Source organism: Lathamus discolor, chromosome 8, assembly GCF_037157495.1.
Source record: "Lathamus discolor isolate bLatDis1 chromosome 8, bLatDis1.hap1, whole genome shotgun sequence".
Taxonomy (NCBI): Eukaryota; Metazoa; Chordata; class Aves; order Psittaciformes; family Psittacidae; genus Lathamus; species Lathamus discolor.
This window is the reverse complement of record NC_088891.1, coordinates 8,608,566-8,627,381: the sequence shown is the minus strand read 5'-3', so window position 1 is coordinate 8,627,381 and position 18,816 is coordinate 8,608,566. Positions and strand designations below refer to the sequence as shown.

The 18,816-nt window shown below is 49.1% G+C and overlaps 1 protein-coding gene across 2 annotated transcripts in view; it reads right to left on the bottom strand.

Annotated features, from left to right (window-relative positions):
• Positions 1 to 18,816, bottom strand: part of ACAN (aggrecan) — a 49,296-nt gene that overhangs the window by 14,105 nt on the left and 16,375 nt on the right. For both annotated transcript variants that reach the window (XM_065688255.1, XM_065688254.1), the window contains exons 3-13: positions 11,645 to 11,721; positions 10,823 to 11,194; positions 9,405 to 9,579; positions 8,746 to 8,873; positions 7,886 to 8,179; positions 6,761 to 7,273; positions 6,107 to 6,281; positions 5,574 to 5,701; positions 5,159 to 5,452; positions 4,808 to 5,002; positions 665 to 4,201 (exon numbers count right to left, since the gene is read on the bottom strand). In XM_065688255.1, the coding sequence (XP_065544327.1) occupies positions 665 to 4,201; positions 4,808 to 5,002; positions 5,159 to 5,452; positions 5,574 to 5,701; positions 6,107 to 6,281; positions 6,761 to 7,273; positions 7,886 to 8,179; positions 8,746 to 8,873; positions 9,405 to 9,579; positions 10,823 to 11,194; positions 11,645 to 11,714 (5,881 nt within the window). In that variant the 5' untranslated portion in view covers positions 11,715 to 11,721. The remainder of the gene's footprint in view (positions 1 to 664; positions 4,202 to 4,807; positions 5,003 to 5,158; positions 5,453 to 5,573; positions 5,702 to 6,106; positions 6,282 to 6,760; positions 7,274 to 7,885; positions 8,180 to 8,745; positions 8,874 to 9,404; positions 9,580 to 10,822; positions 11,195 to 11,644; positions 11,722 to 18,816) is intronic.

The window sequence follows — 18,816 nt, the reverse complement described above, 5'->3', positions numbered from 1 at the left end:
GCGTCCACAGCCAGGTTGGAATTCTCTGGTGGGTGGAGCTGTCTTTGTTCTTGTTTCCACATAAAAGGAAAAAGATTGCTGTTTTCTCTGGAGTATAGCAATGCCTTAGAGCAAACTCAGAGGGGGTGTGAATGCCCTAGTGCTTTCCCAGATGTATTACACCCACGGACGTGGTCACAGCGGCTCTCAATGACCATTCACAGAATACTCTTTCTCAAACCCCATCTCCAGTAGGAAAGAGGGGAGAGCTCACTTACATCCTTATCACTTATGTGATGATCTGGGTACCCCAGGGGGCACAAGCAGAGGATGCCTACATCATGTTCTGGGCAGGTGCCAGAGAAGTGGTGAAGTCACCATCTCCGGAGGTATTTAAAAGACGTGTAGATGGGACATAGCTTAGTGGTGGTCTTGGCAGTGCTGGGGTAAAGGTTGGACTTGGTGATTTTAAAGGTCTTTTCCAACCTAGATGATGCTATGATTCAACGAACACAACCTGTGAAAAACTCCACCCGTTTATGGCTTCCCACACGATCATGCTCTGCTCAAGCCTGCTTCTGTGTTAATGCTGGCTGCTGTAGAAGAAGCAAGGAAAGTAACAGCTATGCCCCCTCCCTCCCTTCCTTCCCGAGCACATTCCCTTCCATATGAGGAGACACAGTACCTTCTGTAGTGGGTCCTAATGTGTCTATTGCTTCTTGTGGGACTTGAGGCAGGGCAGCAGTAGCGGTGGCAAGCAGATGGGGATTGTCTAGAACAACCGCTGCCTCCGTCTCTTGTCCTGACACTGCAGGAGGGGAGGGCTCTATTTCGAGCTGAGCCTCTTCAAGGTTCCTGGGTCCCTGTGTTGGTTCCACATCTGGAGCACTGGTACTAATTACAATGTCTGGAACAGAGGCTTCCCCTGCAATTGAATGCGTCACAGACCCAGATGTTGCGTCAGGAATTTCCTTCTCAGGAGCACCAGTGGGCTCACTACCGGCCAAAGATGTGGCAGCTATGTCTATGTTAGCAGCTGTATTGATGTTAGCAGCAGGCAATGCAGATGCTTCTCCACTGGTTTCATGGACCGTGGATGTTTCTCTGCTGATTTCAGGAAATGCAGATGTTTCCCCACTGATTTCATGGACTGTGGATGTTTCTATGCTGGTCTCAGGAAATGCAGATGTTTTACCCCGGGCTTCTTGGTTTGTAGAAGTTTCTATTCTGACTTCAGGAAACACAGACGTTTCCCCACTTACTTCTTGAACTGTGGATGTTTCTATGACGATTTCAGGATAGGCAGATGTTTCACCCCTGGCTTCTTGACTCGTTGGTGTTTCTATGCTAATCCCAGGGAATGCAGATGTTTCCCCACTGATTTCATGGACTGTAGAAGTTTCTATGCTGATCTCGGGAAATGCAGACGTTTCACCTCGGGCTTCTTGACTTGTGGGTGTTTCTATTCTAATTTCAGGAAAGGCAGACGTTTCTCCACTGATTTCGTGGACTGCTGAAGTTTCTATGCTAATTTCAGGAAAGGCAGAAGTTTCCCCACTAATATCATGGATCGTCGAAGTCTCTATGCTGATTTCAGGAAATGCAGATGTTTCTCCACTGATTTCGTGGACTGTTGATGTTTCTATGCTTATTTCAGGGAAGGCAGATGATTCCCCACTAGTTTCATGGACTGTGGATGTTTCTATACTAATTTCGGGATAGGCAGATGTTTCACCCCTGGCTTCTTGATTTGTGGATGTTTCTATTCTGATTTCAGGAAACGCAGAACTTTCTCCACTGATTTCACGGACTGTCGAAGTTTCTATGATAATTTCAGGAAAGGCAGATGTTTCTCCACTGATTTCATGGACTGTTGAGGTTTCAATGCTGATTTCAGGAAAGGCAGATGTTTCCCCACTGGTTTCATGGACTGTGGATGTTTCTATGCTGATTTCGGGGTAAGCAGATGTCTCACCCCTGGCTTCTTGACTTGTAAATGTTTCTATTCTGATTTCAGGAAATGCAGACGTTTCCCCACTGATGTCTTGACTTGTGGACGTTTCTATTCTAATCTCAGGAAATGCAGATGCTTCCCCACTGATTTCTTGTATTGTGGATGTTTCTGTGCTGCTTTCAGGAAACGCAGACGTTTCCCCACTTACTTCTTGAGCTGTGGATGTTTCTATGATGATTTCAGGGTAGCCAGATGTTTCACCCCCGGCTTCTTGACTTGTGGATGTTTCTATGAACACTTCCGGAAATGCAGATGTTTCCCCACTGGCTTCTGGGATTGTTGATGTTTCTACGCTAAATTCAGGAAAGGCAGACGTCTCCCCACTGATTTCGTGAATTGTGGATGTTTCTACACTGGTTTCATGGAATGCAGATGTTTCACCGCTGATTTCTTGAGTCGCGGATGTTTCTATACCAGTTTCAGGAAGCGCAGGTGTTTCACCACTGATTTCATAAGCTGTTGATGTTTCTACACCACTTTCTGGCAATGCGGATGTTTCCCCACTTAGTTCACCAGATGCAGAGGCCTCACCACTTGGCCCAAAGCCGTAGGGAAACGTGACGGCTGTTTCGCCACCCAGCTCCTGTGATACTGTTGGTCTCGTCACGACTTCTTCTAGATCAGAAGTGACCAAAGTGACTTCTGGAAGCCCTGAGGCCTCCCCACTAACGTCAGTCACTGCTGAAGATTGGCCACTTAGGTCTGTGGCTCCAGGAATGTCTCCAGTGATGTATGGAATCCCGGATAGCTCTCCACTGAAGTCTCCTGTCCCTGAAGGAAACCCGCTGGTCTCCACGGCTCCAGACCCTTCTCCAGAGAGTCCTCTGTCTCCAGAAGGAAATCCACTGATTTCTATTACCCCAGACGGCCCTTCTCCCACCTCTTGTGCAACTGATGTCTGTGTTACAGCTTCTATCAAAGGCGTATCCACAAGAGAGACCGTGGGGAAGCCAGAGGTGAGTCCGCTTCCCTCTCCAGACAGTAGCCCACTGCTGACATCGGCTCCAGAGACTTCTCCACTGCTGTCAATCACTCCACTCGGATGCCCGCTCGTCTCGAGCACTCCAGAAACACTCCCACCAAAGTCCACGTGCCCGGAAGGCTCCCCACTGATGTCTGAGCTCCCGGATGCCATGCCCGATGCGTGTTCACCTCCTGAAGGCAACCCACTGATTTCCAAGATCTCTTTTGCTTCTGCTCCAGTAACTGAGGGGGCTGTGGTCACTTCTTCCAAACTGGCATCTACAAAGGTAATGCCCGAGGCCTCACCGCTTCCATCAGTCCCAGAAGGAAGGCCACTTATGTCCACCAGACCACTGATCTCATGTGTTCCAGATGGTTCTCCACTGACATCCAGTCCTGAGGGCAACCCACTGAGCTCAAGCCCTCCGGAGGGCTCCCCGCTGAGCTCAGGAACCCCGGAAGGCTCCCCACTGAGCTCAGACCTTCCAGAGGGCTCCCCGCTGAGCTCAGGTACCCCAGAAGGTTCCCCACTGAGCTCAGGCCCTCCGGAGGGCTCCCCGCTGAGCTCTTCTCCCAAGGGTAACCCTTGGGCTCTGCCACTCGTGTCCCACTCAGCGGATGGGAACCCTGAGAGGTCTCCTTCACCGCTGACTCCAATGGATCCTTTTCCCTCCTCTCGCCGTTCCGGTGCTGTTGTTGCAACTTCCACCAATGTGGTATCCACAAGAGAGACAGTAGGAAAACCAGAGGCAAGTCCGCTTTCTTCTCCAGATGACACGCCGCTGACTAGTTCAGTGCCAGATGTTTCTCCACTAAATCCAAAAGGCAGCCCACTGCTTTCCGCTCCAGATGGCATCCCACTGACCTCTGGTATCCTTGAAACAGACACTGATACACCTTCCTCTGCAGAAGATAACCCACTGATGTCAACAATACCAGAAGTCACACCACTCAGGTCCCCTGAGGGTAGCCCGCTTTCTTCAGGTAGAAAGCCACTGGTATGCAGGTCTACTGATGGTAATCCACTTTCACCAATCCCTGAGTGTTCTCCACCGAGTCCAAAAACTCCAGAAGATGGTTCTCCGCTTGTATCCGGGACTCCGGACACCCAGCCAGATGCTGAAGATTCACCACTGACTTGATGCTCTCCAGATCCAGTCACCTCCCCTGACACTTCACTGACAGAAGCATCTGTAGGTGTTTCCTCTGGTATTATGGTAGCAGGAGGAAAAGCAGATGGGGTCACTGGAAAAGAAAGAGAAAACAAAGAGAGGAAGATAAGAAGATTGTTTGCTAAACTATTCTAAAAAGGCTATTAATTTCCTGATTGACCTTATCTCCATGCTGATACCTTTGAGGTAAAGGCAAAAAGTCCTATGTGCCTGCAGAAGTAATCTGGTCCCTTCAAATCTGTTAATGAACATTGAGGATGTTCAACAGCCACACTAATTCCCAGGTGCCATAACCAAGCTACTGCTTCCTTGGAGATAACATTTGGAAGAGAAAAAGACTGGTGCTGCTCTGATCACACTGCAGCTCTGTCCTCTGTAGAAGACAAGACGTGAGATCTGTTTCTAGCTTGCCATCCCGGATACACAGCAACATATTTTGTGAGGTGCTCTAGGAAGGCTGCACGTGCCGGTCGTTCATTCAGTCCTAGATAGAAGTTCAATAATACACACGTGTAACTCCTCCTGCGAGCATAGACTCAGCCTTTGCTGATATGGTGGTAATCATTGAGATTTAGAGGAATTCCCCTTCAGCAAGGACACAGCCCATTTATTCTGTGAGTGTCCCAACCCTGCAACACCAGCCAAGCGTGACCCAGGCGGTGGGGAAGCTGTGACCTACCTGAGAGCAGCGACACATCGGTTGGGAACACCTCAGTCCCCCAGGCTGTCTGATTCTCAGGTTGAGTGGCAAACTCTGTCTCCACGGTCACCTCCTCCCCAGAGGGTACCCCCTCCACTCCAGGGATCACTTGGGTTGCCAGCACATCATCTTCAAAGAACGAGGTGACCCCTTCCTCCTCCGCAGGTGGCAGGGCTGGAACAGAAAGGAATTGGAGTGAGCTCCCAACAAGTCGCAGCCCAGGATGCTGGGGCTTTCCCGACCTGGCACCCCAATATTTCCAACCTCCCTTGTGGAATGCCTTTCCCTGAGGAGACAGCTCTCCACACCCTGCAACGGGTGGGAAGGTACCTCTGAAGCAGAAGGCGTGATGCCGGGACAGTGGGTCCGGAAAGCCCGTCTGGTTGTAGTGCTGGTAGATGGTTCTCACACCAGGCGCATCCCCGCCGCAGGCAGGACGGGGGCTCACAATGGGATAGCGGAGGCTGCCGTCGGCTAACCAGCCAGCATAGCATCTGTCCAGACCCTGCTTCCAGGCGGCGTGGAGCTGGCCAACAGAGGCCAGCGTGGCGTTTTGGCTCTCACAGTGCTGCTGAGCCTCTAGGAAGGTGAACTGCTCTGGCTGGGATGCGAAGAACACCTCGCCTGAGGGATGGGAGAGGAAACAGGCATGAGTCCCTGCATCCCATCCATACGCATGCAGATGTGGAGGTGTGAAGCATGTTTTTGCTCCACAGCAGTGCCCATAGGAATGGGGAGAACGCACCCTTGAGCCTGTCGATGTAGCAGTACACATCATAGGTCTCTGAAGCTGGGCGCATGCCGTATGACCGTACGCCTGGAGAGTTCTCTTTGTCTCCTACACAGTTACTTCGGGGGTTCACAATGGGATACCTACCAAAAGAAGAGGAGTTAATCCAAGGTCAACCTTATGTACTCTGGACTGAAGAACCTCAGTGTACTTGGGAGCAAGACACAAGCACTTCATTGTTAGGGGTGCTCAGAGACCCCAGCATGACTTGGAAACAAGCCCACTTACAGCTTGGGGAGATGAATGCAAACCCTCTACTTCTACATGTCAGGGAGCTCACCACTGCAGAATGTGTACACAGGTTAGGAATCAAGTAGGACAGGTTGAGAAGAACACATCTATTGGCCACTACATATCATGGCCTAGAGACAACCATAGGTCAGCAAAGCTTTAGATGCCAATGAGCAGAGCAGCAGGACAAGCCAGAGTAAAGCCTCAGTTTCATGGGTAAGTAGTCATTCTGGGAGGTGTCTTCCACACATCAGTACCTGACTGTCTGGTCCCGCAGCCAGCCGGCATCGCACTGGTCAAACCCAGCCTCGTAGGCAGCCTGGAGCTGTTCTGGAGTGGCAATAACGGCGTTGTTCTCCAGGCAGGCCTGCTGGGCTTGGACGAAGGAGAAGGCGTATCTGCTGGTGCCAGCACGGTAGTGAAACACCACACCTGGGAGAGGAGATGCTGTGGTGAGACAACGGATATGGGACCCCCCTATACCAAGATGTGTGACCAGAAAGTGTCTTCCCAACAATAGTGCAGGGACCAGTGTCTAACAACTCCACTTTGATGGAGATGCCTCATTCATTTAGCTCCACTGCCATGTTCTGGGAATCTTTTTAGCCCTCCTCTAGGATCTTCCTACCTTGGCTTTCCCCTTTCTTGGAGGCAGACGCACATGGGAACACAGTGTGACCACTGCAGCTCCAAGCATCAGCCACCTGGGTCCTTTTCAGCCCATGATGGGGTGGCTCAGATCCTCCTCCTCAGCCCTCCTTGTCATACTGCAATGGATGTACTCAGCCTATCCTTGACCCCAGACACACCTGCACATCTCCAGGCACCTTGTGATAGCTCGGGCTGTTTTCAGCTGAATGGTTACCCCAAGGAGAAACCGACCTTCAGGCTTCTCACTCCTGGTGACTTACCTGTGGGGGAGATGGGCTGCTCGGGGAGGAGACCAACACCGGGCACTGCCGTCACTTGCACGAGCTGATCTTCCACTGTGAACACCGAAGCGGGCTCCAGCCCTGGTGTGGCAGTCACCCCCAGGGCCTCTTCCACCGTGCTCACCTCTGCCGCTTCGGTGGTGATGGCAGTGCCTAAGGTGATGGTGGTGACCCCTTCAGGCACAGCCCACACCCCCGTGACATCCCCCCTGGTCACGTTCTCCTCCTCTGGGGCCGCTGTCTCTACTGTGACACCGGTGGCAAAGAGATCGGGCAGCACAGTGAAGCCCTCATAGAGCTCGGTGGCGGTGGGGGTGATGTCCATGGGCTCCAGCGTGGCGATGCTGCCGCGGGCCTCCTCCTCGGTGGCGTTGCGGGGCAGTGACAGCTCCACCTCGGTGCGGGTGACGGTCTGCACGGTGAAAGCGCTGCCCAGCTCGCTTCCAGTCTCGTCAATGAACTGCCCTGGCACCAGAGCCTCAACGTCATCCCCTGCACCAGGACACAAGGCAGAGATCGGAGAGGATGTTATCAGTTTAGCCTCTGAGAACCTGGGTCTCTGCTGGCTCTGAGGGGAGCAGGGGAATCGTGATGGTCTGGTAGAAGAAATTGTTTCCTTGCTTCTGCTGTTGCTTTCTACTCCACCTCAGCACGAAGGGCATGTTCATGAGTTGGAAGCAATGAGCCGCCACACGCTCCGCAGCGGGTAAATCAGAGCGGACTTTCCCTGCTCCCCCTCCAGCTTTTCCCGGGAACACCTTGCCCATATCCAAGTCTGCACTGACCTCTAGTGCCTGCTGCAAGGAATTTAAGGTGGCCGGACGGAGCGGGGGAAGCTTGAGTAACCTCCAGAGGTCTGAGCAGTGGGAGAAAGGCAACGGGATCGAAGAGGGGTGGGTTACAGCACCACCGCTTGTATAGCTCAGGCAGCCTTTCTGGATCTGCTTCCTACCTGAACACGAGCAGAGGACCGAGTCCTTTGCCAAACCTGCTTTCATCCCCTCTTAAAACCAGCTTAAAGCAGCAAGATGTTAGCTCTGGCCAGGGAGCCCCTGCCTCCTGATGCACTGCGCACTGCTTATCCCACAGCCCCAGCGCACTCACCGCTATAGCAGATGGCATCGTAGCGAGAGCTGGGGTGAGGGTACCCGGTCTGGTTGATGTACAGGTACACTGTGCGCACTCCCACCAGGTTCCCTCCGCAGTTGGGCCGTGCTCTGGAGATGGGGTAGCGGACGCTGCGATCGGCCAGCCAGCCGGCACTGCACACATCCATGCCGTCCTTCCAGGCCAGGTACAGCTCCCCGGTGGTGGCCAAACGGGCCCCCAGGCTGCGGCACTTGTCAAAAGCCTCTTGGAAGGTGAACTTCTCGGGGGCGGTGGCGTAAAAGACTTTACCTGTAATCACAGCACTTGTTAGCACAGGACTGAGCTGTGCAATTTAATCCCAACTCCTTTGGTTCCCCCTTCCCACTCCTGAGAGTGCGGATAAGATGAAAAGCCCTGTGTGTTACCGCTGAACTGCAACCCCATGTTGGTGACCGTCCAAAAGAAAGGGATTCTTACAGGCTGAATACAGACATCCCAAACCAGCTGGAGCCACAGGGCAAGAGGAAAACAAAGGAAAATTTCAGTTCTGATGTGCTGAGTATCCCAATGGATCCCCGTCATAAGAGTGGGTGATGGGCACCTCAATGTCACACCCTCAAATGGATGACCAGAGATGCCATGGATTCATGTGGAGGTTAGACAGACTCCACCCTCTGTAATGCATTAGTCATTTGACATTAAAATTGTCCAAGGTCTAACAAAGAGACTGTAGAGAACATCTGGCCTTGCTGGGTATCTTTAACCTGTCTTGTCTCTAGACCCTTTGCCTTTCTATATTTACTGCTGTCCAGTCCAAGCACGATCAGAGCTTTGTCCTGCTTCTGTATCTAGTAACAATAAAAGCCCCAAATCACCTTGCATTTGCTCTGCATAGCAGTAAACATCATAGGTTTCATCTGGCTCACGGACACCGTAGGTCCTCACTCCTGGAAATTCATCCTTGTCACCGTAGCAGCGCTCCCGGGGCCAGTGGATGGGGTACCTGGGGAAAGAGAGTGTAAGGAGTGAGGGGGGCAGAACCCTGGCAGCCGCAGTGAGGCTAGGATGAAACTGTGAAGCACTGCACTGTGTGATGGGTTACGGCTTTTCCTGGGGTATGGGGAAGGGGAAGGATGATCTCCTGTCCTGCCCTCCCCATGATGGTCCTGAGCACAGCAGGACCACTGACCAAAGATGTCAGGCCAAGGTACCTCCCAGTGAGGGGAGCGCTACAGTGGGGACACACTGGTGCATTTGGGCATAGGCATCATTTTGTTCAGGGAAGACAAAGGATCAGGATTAAACCATTGCCCCCTCAGTCGCCATCACCAGCTGAGGAGGACAGTGGTCGCTCTGCTTTCCTGCTACAGATTCCCCCCTGGCAGAGAATGGTGTGAAATCTGCCACCTCCCTCTGCACACCAACTACAGCAGCTGCTCTTTAGCAAGTGTCTCAGCCATTTTCAGTCGGTGTCTTCATCACAGAACCCCTTCCCTGTGACCCTGCTGTGGCTTTCCCCTCTACTGTTCCTTACCTGACAGTCTGATCAGCCAGCCAGCCAGCATCACACTGCTCGTACCCATCCTCGTAGGCAGCTTGCAGCTGCTCGGGAGTAGCAATGACAGCACTGTTCTGGATACAGGCCTGCTTTGCTTTCTCAAAGTTCAAGGTGTACCTTGTGGAGATTGCTCTGTAGTGGAATACGACGCCTGGAAAACACAATGGTCGCCACTCACACGTCTGCTGGAGAGCAACCAGCCCCCCTCCTTATAGAGAAGTTATGGATTTGGACAGATACTACATGTATCAACTAGAAACAATGGACTATTTATGCTGATTGTATTTGAGCATCCCAAGGCAAGGGTGACTTCATGGGCTCCTTTCACAGGACCTTGTGGAGCACATTGGTGACCTAGGACAGAGACTGCTCTCCCATAGTGCTGTAGCAAAGTCATGGTGCATTAAAACCCAGTACCTGAGTAGTAGCGTGAACACTGGGAGCAAACCCATTGCCCAGAACACATTGCTAATATCACCATCGGGTCTCAATGCTTTCCTGACACAGCTCTGTGCAGCCTTCTAAGTGCAGGGTTCAGAAATCAGCCAGTGGGGCAGAGCAGGGACTGTGAAAGCTGTCACCTCCCAGGGTTCTGCTCAGAACCAAGGGTGCAGGGTGTCAACCACGGTACGAACACCCAGGAAACAATAACAAGAGATAAATAAAGTCTCCGGACATGCTGCAGAATAGATCTTTTATAGAAGATGGCTATTGGTACGCTCCGGTCTGGCACGAGCGGGCTTTGAGTCAAGTGGGATATTCACCAGGAGGCAATGGGGAGCTCCCCAGCTCTGCTGTCAGACACAAGCTTCACTGCACGTGAGCAGCAGAGACCTGCCCCTTAAGTATTGTAGTGAGAGCTGTCTCTGTCCTACACTGAAAGCAAAAGGCGTGATCAAGATAAGACTTGTAGGAAACGTGTTATTTTATCCGCCCATTATTAGGATGGGCTTTGTGAGATGATGGGAAAGGTTTTTCTAGGCCAGACCAATTCTCCAGCTGAGGGCATCCCATCTCCTAAAATGCTGGGAAGAAATAAAAGGTCTTGTAACAGCCCAGCTTCACCCATCTGAGCAGTAGCCCAGCGTGCCCAGCACCATCTCCTGCCAAGGATGTGGTCTGGTTGTCTCTGTAACTCACCTTCTGCCAGAAGAGTCATTTTATTGCCATATATTCTGCCATGAGTCATTTTACTGGTTTGTTTAGTCTGGTCCTAGCCTGCTAAAATAAATGACTGACCCATGGCTTCCACTCACCATCCCATTGCCTTATCTATGACCTGACGGAAAGGGTTTATGTCTATGGGGAGAGCAATACCTCCTCTGTCCATATGTCTTTTCCTCCCTTTCTGCCTTGCTTTTCCTTGAGAGGCAAGAGCAAGGGCAGGATCTCACCTTTCACTAGGACCTCTATTGTGTCTTGTCTGTCCTCAATCCCGTACATCACTTCACAGCGATAAATCCCAGTGTGGTTGGATCTCAGCGCCTTGATTTCCAAAGTGGCATCGGTGGGGATGGCCGGGTAATTGGGCAAAGAGATCACCTCCCTGTACTCGGTGTTGAGCCGGATTTTCCCACCGGTGGCCACTAGCAAGACGACTTCGGTTCCATTGGAGAGCTTGCTCCATTTGATCCGTGGGGTTAGTAGAGCACTGGTGTCCTGTTCCTCTGGGATGTTGAAGTAACATGGGATGTTCAGGGAGCTTCCCAGGATAACACGCAGGGGAGACTGCTCAGGTATCTTGACTTCCAGGCCATCACTGCTGTCTGCCGATTCCCAAACAAAATAATGCTTACATCAATAACGAATATAATACCAAATATCCAGTGGTTCCATATGCTCCGGTGCCTGTATTTGCTTTGCAAACCTGTACCTTCATATTCAGACATAACCTCTTTGGTTTAGTCTGCTCAAAATAACTTTCAGAAAGGGAAGTTATAAGCAACCTTGTGCCATGGTTGCTTTGGGGATTTAGACCAGTGCCGGATGTGGGAATGAAGGGCTCTGCTGCAGTCCACACTGATAGATCACACCTGATACGGTTTAAAGAGCAGAATGCTGAAATTCCCTTATTTTCCACATAAATCTGCCTTTTCCTGGAGCTACCTCTCTGACTGTCAAGTATAAGAGTAGTGAGAGGTTATGGCACAGTGGTCATCCCAACAGAAGAACAACACATTGCTCAGTCCCGCTTTTCCACAGCCCAAGGCACGTACCTGAGAGCTCCACAGAGGCAGCTGCGGTGATGACTGGCAAACACACAAACACTAATAGTAAAGTGGTCATAGTTTACCTGCAAGAAACAACACAGGGAGAAAGGATTTATGAGAGCTGTATGCTCAGAGGGAGCAGAGAGCTGTGGATGCTGCTGCAAGGCAGTGAGATGGTTTCGGTCACCCCTTCAGCCTCCTACATATGTCAGTGAAAGCTGGTCCTTGGGTAAGAACGCTGTCTCAAAGTGCCTCTTGCTTCAGGAAATGAGTCTGAGACAAATAAGACGCTCAGCTATGTACGACAGACTGAAGAGTTATTATAGATCACTTATTATATTGCTCTGCCATTCTCTCTCTTGTGACTTGATCTTGTGAAGCAGAAAGACAACTTTGTGACAGATCTTCACTTACTATGTATTTACTCAAAAGGGACCATCACATCCACCAAGTCTTTGTCTCAGAGCAGGAGCTGCCCCTCACCAGCATCTCCCTCTTAAATCAGTATTGGCTCTTAGGCCAGATGGTTGGATGCATTTTGCATACCTTAAAGTGCTCTGAAGGGAAATCAGCCCTCTGCATAGTGGAAAAGGCAAAGGTTACAATGCTTTGGTCCAATACTCTTGCACTGACAGCATACATAGCCTTAACTGCAAATGGTTCCTGAACTGATACAAGAAATCCACAGGATACAACTCTGGGCATCTTAATCCACCCTAAAAATATCCTTCTGGGTTCCCTCAATTAGCCAGAGCAACCTGCTCTTTCTGAAACCTTTAGGAAAGGAAAGGAGCATCCTGCTAACACTGGGTGGCAGAAGCAATGTAGGGAGGCCAACTAAGTTAGGCCTAACTGGATTATCATCCAGTGTAATATCATGAGATATTAAATTGCCACAAACACTCAAATTGGTTTGCATTTTAAATACAAACCGTGTCCTCCAGCAACACGGCATCGTCTGGCATCACATCTCAGGCCTGACTCAGAAGGACCGCACCTACTGAATCACTGGTGTTTCCTGTGAGGTCACCTGTCCAAATATTGGCTGTTTAACTCCTATGATCTAGAAATATCCCAGCTGACAGTGAACACTGAGTATACGCCTATTGACCTTGCAGAAAGACAGTAAGTGTCCTCACTGGCACAAGAAAAGGCCAAAAATAAACCTCATCCTGTACAGCCTGGCATTAACCTTTTCACTTATGAAAGAATTGACCTTCATGCACTCATTCATTTTGATCTGACACATCACACAATCTTATCTTTGTGGAAGCCTTAGTTAATAGACACAGCTACACTGGCGGACAATAGGAGAGAACAGGGATGGAACACATCAGCAGAGAAGCTGCTTGAGTGTTCAGCTGTAGGGCTGAACAAGATCAAACGGACATATCTCAATTTCTGCTGCGTATGGGAACAAAGTGTTAGGTAAGTGCCAACATCAGGGAGAAACCATGGAACTGTACATATGTTTGGGTGTCTCTCTGGTTAGGAATGATATCTGTATAAGCAATGTATTATGAACCAATTTGCAGCATGACATTTGCCTTCGTTTTCCTCTACTGATGGCCAGTACCAAGTCAACTACCATGATGCAGAAGAGGTCAAAGTGTTTGGCAGTCAGTAGACGGGTGAAGGCAGTGTGAAGTGTCCCATAGGATGGGGTATGAGGGGCAATGAAGCACTTTCTGCTCAACAGTAAGCAAGGAGAATTGGAAACACCATCTGCTATGGATAAACAGGCTGAAATCTGCTTGCCTAAACAGCCATACCCAAGAGTCCTTAAGGAGCTGGCTGAGTAAATTGCTGGCCCACTGATGTTCATTTATAATCTGTGCTGGAGCACTGGGGCAGGTCCCAAATACTGAAACACTGTGCCAATAATCAGGCAAGATACATAACGATGAGCCTCAAATATGCGCTAGTCTGACTGACATAAATTACAGGCAAAATAATGAAAAATCAGATACAGGCTTCAATTCAGAAATCACTGAAGAAGAGGTGCAATATTAATCTTCGTTGGGGCACTTGTATACAAAGCAGGTGCTTCCAAACTTGATTTTATTAGTTGGCATGATTCTAAGTTTGTCTGATAAAGCTGCCTGCATGTCTGTAACATCCTGTAATCAGATTTGGTAAGGTTTCACTTTCACAAGGTTCCATGATATGAAGATACGCAGTGTCAGTAGTACATACATTAAAACGGCTCATCAAAAACCTAACTGCAGCTCTCTAGAAGAAGCCATTTGACGTACATTGACATTGAAGGAGATATTTCTGTTGGGAGTCTACAGTGGTCAGTATTAGACCCAATGTGTTTCCAATTAGACTGTGTTTTAATAGAATCAGACAAAATTACGCAACGGACACAGAACGCGCCTGACAGTGGGGTGTCATGTCCTAGAATACAGTCACTCAGGAGAGCTACTGCTATTATCCAACATAAAAACCCCCAGGAATACCTCTGTGCTACAGTGGCAAGCAATGGGAAGACTCCACACACCTCTGGGTTGACGTGAGGATATCAGGAAAAGGTGGTGCAGAATACATCCACTAGCAAGGATCTGAGGAAATGCTTTGTGAGGGGATGCTCAAAGTCTGAATGTAATTACTGCAACAAAAAAGGAAAAGAAAGACTGAGACGTGCACAAATATTGTCTCAAGCAGAAGCTGCTGGTGCTAAAGGGCCCATTAATCTAACAAAGTCACCAACAGAGCTAATAGCTGGGAGCTACATGCCAAGTAAATTCACATGTGAAACAAAGCCCACGTTTTACACAGGGGTGATGGATCATTGACACTCGTACCAAGGGGAGCAATGGAGTTTCTATCCCTCAGTAGCTTCAAATTCAAACTTGAAGGCTTCTTTGGAAGGTACCACTTAGGCAAGTGCAAGTTGATGGGCTTAGTACAGAGACAGCTGGGTGAAGTTTAAAGCTGCATTCCCAGATCAACCCAGAATTGTCCCTTCTGACATTAAAATTCATGAATACGAACGTATCAACGTTTCGATCTCTGCTCTCGTGTTATTCATCTTGTCTGGCTCTAGGCAGTACAAAGAATCACGCTTATGAATATCACACACATTTTTTTACCTGTCTTGAAGGATCTAAGGCAAAAAGGCATCCTGTAAAATTAAATCCCTTCCGTGCTCAATCTCAGCCTGCGAAGCCTGAAGTCCACACATTCAATGCTTCCCTTGGCTCCAAGTGAGGCAGGGAGAAAGGGATTTGGGGGTAAGCTGCCAGTAGAAGAGAAGGAAAAAGGCTCAACCTGTATTTTGGGGAACATCTCCAGGTCATAGACCAGTCCCTGCTACCACATGAGGCGCTGCAGAAAACTTGAAGCAGACACCTTCTGTGTTTTGGCACATCTCTAAGCTTTGGAGCAAAAGCGAAGCCCACCCTCTGAAGCATATTCTTGTTTAGTTAGAGGAATGCTCCCTGCAAGAGCAAACAACTGTGGGACCGTGCATTCAGAACCTCCCCGAATAGGTCATCACTTTCACTATGTGACTGAGGACTGTCCCTGGAATGAGGGTACAGGGTGAGCTCAGGTTATTTCTACTTGCACCATCCCAAATCTGCCATTCCAATGGGTATCCTCCATTTTCATCCTCTGGATAAAAGGAGAAATAGGAAAGCAAAGATCATGTGCGCCCTGGGAGCAGGGGGGACACCCTCCAGGGCAGAAAGTGCTAGGAGGGGATTCAAGTAAAGGGTATTCTTCAAGCCATTAGTAACCAAGTCTTTAGTCATGATACCTGCATTAAATAGAAGCTCTTACTTCTCCAGGCTCCTTAGATCAAGCAGCTTTCAGACACCTCTGCCTTTTGCCAAGCTGAACAGCCCTGAGTGTCATAAGCTTGGCCAAGAGTGGCAGGCAGCTTTAGATGCAGAATACCTACTAAAGAATAGAAACATCCTACAGCATGGAAACAGTGGTGTTTAAATATAATGGAAGCTGGCTGGCTGAAAAGACTTTTAGGGTCTGTGCCTAAACTGGTATTGTTCCGAGTCTGAGTTGTTATTTCTGTGTACACTGCCAGTGGGTAGGAGGAGAGCAGGTTCATTCGTCCATCAGACATCACAGAACAAAATGCCCTAAATAGAGGGAATTTCACTTTGTCCCAAAAGCTAAAACAACCTCATGTACTCCTGGTCTTGTTCAAACTTTATGCTGATCTTCCATGAGGAAATATGGTAACATATGGTAACAGCTGTGACCAGCGTTATCTTTGTAGTTTTGTTTAGCTATGGAGAAAACCACTCCAAGCTCCTATTATCCCACAGAAGCCCAGAGGCAATGGGTTTTCCTTGTGAGCAGCAGTTAAACAAATCACAGTAACAATGTTTTGGGTGTATTCTGCGAAAGAGTTGACTCCCTGCCAGTAAGAAACCCAACCTACTCCTCAGGGTGCTGTTTGCAGTGTTGATCTCCATTTTTCACTCCCTTAAAGCATGCCAAAGAGATCCAACCCTGAGTCTGCACTCGGCTCTGGTCGGGATTCACTATGCTGGGAATGCCTTTGATTAACGTCCTGTTGTTCCAGCAGTGGTTCCATGCTGCAATACTTCTACTCCGTGTTGTCTCTAGTGGGATGTCCAAGCACATGGTAATGAGCAAACAGCTGCTTGAAGGAGCAGTTCTGGAAGTAAGTCAAGACAGAGGTCTGCCCGAGCAGATACAGATAGTGCAGATGATGGAGGTTGTTCCTCTCATTCTAAAGCAACATCTAGAAGGGATTATATAGCACATACCTCAAAGCTAACAATCCTCCACTACCAGAGCAGGAGGGTGATTAGCTCAAGTGTAGATATTGTCTCTACAAGAGATTAAACGAGCTGTGCCAAATGAGCATGAAAGTACAGTTCAACATACGGGAGAACCATGCTGGAGCAGTGTGGGCTTGCTGAGATGGAACTGGCACATAGGAAAAGCTTTTTGGAATAAGGAAGTGCCTGAGCTGCACACCTGAGTAAAGGCAGAATAAAGCCTGGAGCAGGCTAAGTAATGTCAGAAACATCCCTTGCTCAAGCATCTTACTGATTGGCCCCAAACTGGAAGCTTAGCTGGATGGCTAAGGAGAGAAGTGGACCTGAGCAACATGAGGGGGATATAGTCAGTGCCTCTACCATGTCCCAGATAACACAGGCCTCTGGAGATAACTTCACCTGACTTCTTTTTTTTCCTAGATAAACACTAAAGTATCCTGCTTACTAAAAAAAGGTGAACTACTGAAGCCATAGGAGCTACCAGGTCACTGCTGACAAAACTCCAACTCAGCTGCAGGGTCCTTATCTTCTAGCACAAAAAGTCACCTTGAAGAAAAGTTCTGCGGACACTTTGGTGCAGCTCACCCTGGGATGACTACTGAGAGCATTGTTTAAGGTACGGGCAATCCTCTCAGTCGGGAGGGACTAAATCTTGTGGCACTGAGCCCTACGCACAAGCAGCTACCATCAAAGAAGCTGTGGATGCTCCATCCCTGGCAGTGTTCAGGGACAGAGACCTGGGCAATATGGTTTAGTGTGAGTCATCCCTGCCCATGGCAGGGGGTTGGAACTGGATGATCTTAAGGTCCTTTCCAACCCAAACAATTCTATGATTCTATGCTTTCTGCAAGATCCATGCTACAGAAACACCTTCCAGCCCCTCGGATTGCTTTCCTGTACATCTCCATTTGCACTTGCTGAGAGAACAGCTGGAACAGGAGTGGTGAGAAGAGAGGAGGCAGGACAAGTTATGCAAGGTCACGGCTATGAATCTGCATTAGAATAACTGTCCCTGTGCAGGGTACCAAGCAGTCTGGAGGGAGAAGAATCCAACCAAGCTGCCATGGAAATCCCATCCATCCTACCCTCTCTAACCAGTGACCAAGACAGAAGCAAAACCCTCTCCAGTTCATCCTGGGACAGGGAGAATTCAGGAAAAGCTCATTCCAAAAAGGACAGAGTTGGGAAATGCAGTTAGGCTCAGGAGCTCTCCACTCCAAAGAACAACTGTCCCTTTCATTGGAGCTTATTTCCCCTTGATTTTATGCCTAAAAGCTGTGCTTCTATATCTGCTTGTGTGCAGACTGTCCTAAATCGGCTGCATATAAATATGTTTATTTGAGAATCCAAGCGGGTACATACGTACAGACATGTTCAGTCCCTCGCTCTTCCAACCCCATCCCCACGTTTTGAGAAAAGGCTGGAGAATCTGGAGTGAGCAAGAAAAGGGAAAGTCGCTACAGTGGAAGTCCAACAAAGTGCCTACACAGTAAGGCTGTACAGTGGAAGAGAGCCAGATGGCCCATTTGCAGCACAGTCTAACTTGTTTGCTTGCTGGAAAGCATTTTCTGTCCTAGTCTGTTTTAATTGAGTCCCATCTGCAGTTTCTCCTGTGGCCTTTGCTTGTTCCAGACCATGTTAATTACCCTTGTTGCAATTAAATTGATTTTCATCACCCTTAATCCTGCTGTTGTCTTTTGGATGGGGCGGATGGGTCATTCAGAGCTTCCTTGTTTCTCAATTTTGGAAGACCTTTAATACACTTACATATTGTTCCTGGCAGCTAGGAAAATGCCACTCATTGCCTAGAAGATATGCCTGGGCATAAAGTATAGCCAAAGACAATATTTCCTTTAAAATTGTGGATGTAAAGAGGCTCCTGAACAACAGTTAAAAGCAGCACTACTCATTTAGCCTTGGATTCACTCCTCAACTGGCTTTCCATCCCCAGTTCATTCCCCACCAGGAAACAGACCTTATTTTCTCTAAGGCACATGGTCATCTCATCCAGGCTGATTTCAGCACTCTGATTTCAGGCACCAGCACTGGGAACCAAGGGTTTGATGACGTCTGAGCAGACATCATCACCAGCAGGCACATTTAAGCACCACATCCCATGCCCTTGTAGGCTTTGGAGTCAAACGATGGCTTCTCCTCTCCTGTGTAAAACTACAGACCGTTCCTGTATGATCTCCACAAACAAACACTTTATTGTCCCTCTGCATGTTCCCAGCCTCTGTGCGGGACTGAGAGCTTTTCTGTTAAAAACCTCAGCCTGGTCCAGGAAATGGGAGGGAAGGAAAAGGGGGGGGGGGGGGGGGGGAAATGAGGGGAGGGGGTTGGGCAAAACCAGTTTTATTTTTTCTTCTTTTTTTAAATAAGGCAAACGTTGGAACTGAAATA